Here is a 6,447-nt window from a genome sequence, read left to right on the forward strand (position 1 = left end):
TCAAATACCAAATTCAATCAAAAATGTCCTAAATTAGCCAATTTTTTTTGGCTGTTCTCATGCAGTATTTTATGTTTTATTGTTGTTTAACTCTTTAACGATTGCTGAAAAGCTTTTAAAGAACCTATTGGTGGTTGAGGAGAGATGCACTGATATGATTGTAAAGCGCTTTGGGAGTACATTTGTACATATGAAAGCGCTATATAAATGCCTCACCCATTCATATATCATATGTTAAACAAAGAATAGTTATATTTTTCATTATTATTATTATTATTATTATTATTATAGTCGAGTGACGCTTGAGTTGTGCGCGTGATGGGCGACACCTGCCGCTCCCGTGGGACTGTTGTCATGGTCACGCGTATGCGCGGGCACTATAGCGCCCAATAGTGCGCGCTAAAACACCCGGGAAAGACCCCGTTTACAAGCACACTTCCACCTGAAAACACTGCATTTCCACCGAGACACCGTATGTTACAGTAGGATGCCGATCATGTGGGGAAATCTTTCAGTACAGCATCCATCCCAGCAGTAGAGAATCCTTCGGTGTGTTTGATCAGAGATGTCTAGATTAAGTGACTCTGGCTTTGAGGAAGAGCTTCAGATTTCCCCAGTAAAGGCATGGCATGAGTGTGATTATGAGGAGAGTTGCTTCATCATCCAGAGACACAACGAGCTGCAGTTCCTCGCGCAAAACTGCCTGGCACATCAACCTCAGGTGAGTCACACGACCACACCTCATACACACTTAAATAGCGTTCGTTCTGTGTTATTATTCAAAGAAACACATTTATTCCGAAATGAAGCATTAAATTGATCACAAAAAAAAAAAAAAAAAAAAAAAGTATTACAAAAGAGTTCTGTTTAAAAGGGGATAGTTCACCCAACAATGAAAATCCTGTCATCATTTACTCACCCTCATCTCGCTCCAAACCCGTACGACTTCCGTTCATATTTTTGATGAAATCTGACCGATTTCTGTCCCTCCATTGACAGCTACGCAACTACCACTTTGACGCTTCAAACAGTTCATAAAGAGATCGTAAAACTAATCCATATGAATCGAGCAGTTTAGTTATTTTTTTATATTATGAACATATTGAATTTAGGCTTTTGACAGAATTTTCATTTTTGGGTGAACTATCCCTTTAAAAGCAGCACAACTGACACTGAAGAATCCAATAATAACCAACTGCAGAACCGCAGAACCCATACGTCATAACCAAGAAGACCGGAGTTATGATCCTGAAAATTCAGCTTTGATCACAGGAATAAATTACATTTTAATATATGTTCACATAGAAAACTATTTCACAGTATTTCTGTTTTTTTTTTTTTTTTTTTAAATAAATGCAGACGTGGTGAACACGAGAGATATTTTACTGTAGGCTATTCACTTGTTTAATCAACAGCTAAATATGACGATATTGGAATTTTAGTTTGGGGGATAAAAATGAGCAAAATCATCTTAAATTAAGAGGGCTGCCTTCAGGTCCAAAATTGTCATGCCCTTCACTCGCTAACTTCCCTCCGTCTCTTTCATTCGGATGTGCGTCATTGCTCACGTTGCATGAGTGCGCACTACTGGCGGAACCTTTGCGTGCTAGGCCCTTGATCACGGGTTTATTTATTATTAATTTTTTTCCCTTACGAAATTGTTTAATGCAGCATTTTATATGTATATAGGTGTGTTTGAGTTGTTTAATTTTTTATTTAATTTTTATAATTAATATATCATAGAGTTGTTTGTGGTGGGGTAAATTAAATGCAATAAGCGTTGACGTCACAATCGTGTTGCATTGTGGTATATGGAGCTGCCTGAAGTGTACATATGAAGTAGACTCGCTCCCTTGGTCACAATCGAGGGAGCGAGGGTCTGTCCGTATAAACTTCCCTCGTCCACTTCACAAAGTGGAACGCACTTCAAAATGGCGGCAGGGATTCCCCCGAGGGGAAGTGCTTAGGGGAGTTCGCAAGTGCGTGTCTTAAAGTTGATTGGAATGCAGCCCAGGAAATCCCTATCGCTGTATCTGAATAAACAGGAGATTGAAATGCTTTGATTAAACATGACCAATAAACACACAACTGCCTTATTCTGTGTAAGAAGCCACATCATCTAACAGAAGGGTGAGCTCAACTGTCCTTATGAAGTGAGTTTGGAGTAAAAGCATGTTATTAAATGTCTTTTGTTGGACAAGAGGTTATTAAATGCTTCTTGTGTTTGCAAAGCTGTTTGACGCGTGTTGCTTTTTCAAATGCACATTATAAGTGATTCAAACTCACAGTGCTTTCAGATGGAGCAGCGTTACAGATAAAAAAAGATAAAAAAGATGTAAGGATTCAAGAGAAATGGCGTCCATCTTGAAAAATGGTTGCCATCTTGAATTTTTGAGGGATAAGCACCGTTTTCCAAAAAAACATTCTGAAGAGAGTATTTTCACAAAATGTTATGCCTACATCACTGTTTGAACGATTGACATAATGAGCATTTGACACAAATATCGTCCATCTTGAAAAAATGGCCGCCATGTTGAATTTTTGGGTGGCCAACGCATTTTCCCCAAAAAGTGACCCTTAGAGAGTATCTGTGCCAAATTTCCTTGCTTGTATACCAATTTGAACGATTCTCTTGAAATATGCCATTAATCTGCTGCACTACGTTTACAGAGCCGTACATCAATGACAAGCTGCGCATAACAAATAATCGCAGCCTTTGCGATTTCAAAATCGCTATAAGCCATCTCGATTTAAGTGCGACTACGTGGAGATTGCGATTAATCGTGCAGCCGTAGATTTAAAGAAACATACATCAACACTACTGTAGGGAAAACAAGCATTTGTACTTGTGACCTAGGCTGCGTCCGAAATCACATACTCTCTTACTTACTTATTTTGAGAAAGTAATTACTTCACAACATCTAAAAAGTATGTTTAATCTGGTATGAATGTAATCCGGATGCACTACATTCACCATGTTGTCATTACCATGTGACCTGCGTCAGTTGCATCGCTTCACTGCCATTCACAAATCCTCTCCCGTGGCCTCATGGGATAGTAAAGTGTCCATCATATACACTTCATATACGAGTGTACTGACACTTTTTTTTGGTCACATACTGTTTTAGTATGGGAAATGCAATATTGGCAACTTCTGACGACTAGCCAGTCTCCTCTATTACTGTTGTTGTTCTTACTGTTATCAATGATATTACTGCTTTGCCTGGTTATTTTTACCTGATTTCTTTATATCCTGCTAGATTACGGCAGAGGCTCGCAGCAAACTGGTCAGCTGGCTCATAGCTGTGCACAGACAGCTCAAACTGTCTTTTGAGTCCTGCTGTTTGGCTGTTAATATCATGGACCGCTTCTTGATCACGACCTCAGTCGCTGCAGACTGCTTCCAGTTACTGGGAGTGACATCTTTACTGATCGCCACTAAACAGGTGGAGTAGAGCGCTCTCTTTTCCTCAGCAGTTTCATTGTGCTTATAGCACAGAGTTTCTGGTTATTGTTATTAAAGGGGTAGTTCACCCAAAATTGAAAATTGTTCCATCATTTATTTACCCTCAATCCATCATAGCTGTATATGACTTTCTTCTTTAAGCCGAATACAATCAGAGTAATATTAAAAATATCCAGACTCTGCCAGGCTTTATAATGGGAGTGAATGGAGGATTAGATTTTGAAGCCCAACAAAAGCACAATAGAATTATGACATATGTAGGGTGACCATATTTTAGTTTTCAGAAAAGAGGACGGGGGCGTGGTTTGGGGAGGCGTGGTTTATGGGCGGGGGCGTGGTTTGGGGAGGCGTGGTTAAGGGGCGGGGGCGTGGTTTGGGGAGGCGTGGTTAAGGGGTGGGGGCGTGGTTGGGGGTGAATGCATCAAAAAATACTTGACAAATGCATTCACAACCTTGCAACTATGTTATTGTACTTTCATACATAAAGTAATACATCCTTTCCATTCAAAGTTTGGCCCGCAACAATAGAATACTATAAAAAAAACACCTTTTAACACCTTCTACATGACACTATTTCTTTTCATGGCCATAGGTTAAAAATCTACTACTAAAATAAAAAATCTACTACAGTACACTATTTCATTAAAAAAACAATTTCAATCCTCCTGATGTTCTCTTGTAGCCTATACTTTCTTTATGTGTGCTTCTAGGTCGCTAGCAGCTTTATTTGACACTGACACGTACGTGCCAGCTTTGCAGTTCATGCATTCTGCTTTACACGGATCCCGACCGAAACAAAAACACGGGAATTTTCTCTGTAATTCATCTGTGAATTTACATTTGGGCTTTTTTTTTTTTTTACGCTGTTAGCTACTTACATCTTATCTCGCACTTGACCGTAAACTGAAGCGTCGAGTCACGCTGCTAAAATTCTGTGAACGTAAAGTTTGAAACATTATTTCAAATAATGAAAACCAGGACATTTTCATCACTTTATAAAAAACAGCCAGGACGGCCAGGACAGTACGTGAAAACAGGACATGTCCTGGGAAAACAGGCCGTTTGGTCACCCTAGACATATGTACTTTAAGGGATAGTTCACCCAAACATGAAAATTATCCTATGATTTACTCACCCTTAAGTGATCCTAGTTGTGTATGACTTTCTTCTTTCAGACGAATACAATCGGAGTTATTTAAAAAAATATCCAGACTCTTCAACGCTTTATAATGGCAGTGAATGGAGGATGAGATTTTGAAGCCCAAAAAAGCACATCCATCCATGATAAAAGTAAATGCGAAGCGATGCGTTTGTGTAAGAAAAATATTCATATTTATAACTTTATCAACTAAAATAACTAGCTTCCAGCAGTCGGCCTATGAAAGTCGACTTACACTAGAGTAACACTTGATGATGTATGACGTAGGATGTAGTAGTAGCGTAAGCTTTGACGCCTCACCGCGGTTCAAACAAACTGAAGCACCTTTCCACTCATATAGAAATCCTCCCACATTTCTCATTCCACATTTAAAACTGTCGTTTGAGACGTCTAATTCGTGACTGGTATTTTTTTGCTCTATCCTCTGAGCTTCAGCGTTCGTCATTACGTCATGCGTTGGGTCAGAGGTCACTCTTTCGCCGTAAAGCGATGCGTACGGCCGTCTGCCAGATTTATTTTAGTTGATAAAGTTTTAAATATGGATATTTTTCTATTTATCTCTACACAAATGCATCGCTGCGCTTCAGAAGGCCTTTATTAACCCCCTGGAGCCGTGTGGATTTACTTTTATCATGGATGGATGCACTTTTTTGGGCTTCAAAATCTCATCCTCCATTCACTGTCATTATAAAGCTTGGAAGAGCCAGGACACTTTTTTCTTCTTCAATGGTTTATTTTTACTAAAAGAATAAGAAAAATATACATTATACATCATTTAAGAACCAAGAATAAAACAGAACAGATAAGCACCCCCCCTTATCACTTCTCAAGAAGTGAACAGAAAGCAATAACATCAGACTGGGATCTGCTTAGATTATAATCTTGACTAACAACTCCAAATATGGCTGTCGACATGGCCGGAGCATGAAAGAGCCAGGACATTCTTTAATATAACTCAGATTATATTCGTCTGAAAGAAGAAAGTCATATACACCTAGGATGGCTTAAGGGTGAGAAAATCATGGGGGAAATTTCATTTTTGGGTGAACTATCCCTTTAAGTCCTACTGAAGTGAGTCAAAACACTCTAAAGTTCAACTAATTGCATTTAATACGAACTTAAACTATAACACATTTTCATTTAATTGCATTAACATGTAGTCAAGTGTACTCTATTTAAAAGCATGCTTAAAGTGTTCTTCTTCACACACTATTCAGGCACAAATATGGACACAGTGTGTAAATCTGAGAGAGTAAATTCTGATCTTTGTGTTTTCCAGGTTGAAGTGTATTCGCCTCGCATCACACAACTTCTGTCGCTTTGCTGCAACTCTTTTTCCAGGGAACAGCTGTGCAATCTCGAATGCCTGGTCCTTCTCAGACTCAATTTTAGACTGGCTGCACCAACTCTGGCTTTCTTTCTGGACTATTTCACCAGTCGCCTTACTGGATACCAGAGTGGTGGAGCCATCGACGAGATGGTCGGTACACCGGATACAGAAGCATGGCAGGAGCGCAGAGCTGTTGAGATCAACTGGAAATGGTTGGCTTGCAAAGTGTGTGAACTGAGTCTGGCTGACTACACATTCAACAAGTATATGCCTTCTGTGATTGTGCAGTGTGCTGTGAAACTGGCAAAAGATCTGCTGAAGACACATTCAGTGCAGTCCACAGACTCACCGAAGACATCCGAGTCATTCTGTGCTGAAGAGTATCCACCATTGACCTGTGAAAATCAGGTGTTATTTCAGCAGTGCACAGACGATCTGAAATTGTTGGTTTCTCTTAATCAAGACGCAGTCCAGGACCTCATTAGTCTATAA

General features: G+C 39.6%; 1 protein-coding gene across 1 annotated transcript; it reads left to right on the forward strand.

Annotated features, from left to right (window-relative positions):
- Window positions 1-510: 510 nt before the first annotated feature.
- On the forward strand, window positions 511-6,447 carry ccno (cyclin O; the record flags this gene model as incomplete). Its single annotated transcript, XM_084413686.1, has 3 exons — window positions 511-721; window positions 3,261-3,446; window positions 5,905-6,447. The coding sequence occupies exons 1-3, from the start codon at window positions 566-568 to the stop codon at window positions 6,445-6,447; spliced, it is 885 nt and encodes a 294-aa protein (XP_084269812.1). The 5' UTR covers window positions 511-565.

Source organism: Rutilus rutilus, assembly GCF_951802725.1.
Source record: "Rutilus rutilus genome assembly, chromosome: 7".
NCBI classification, from domain to species: Eukaryota; Metazoa; Chordata; class Actinopteri; order Cypriniformes; family Leuciscidae; genus Rutilus; species Rutilus rutilus.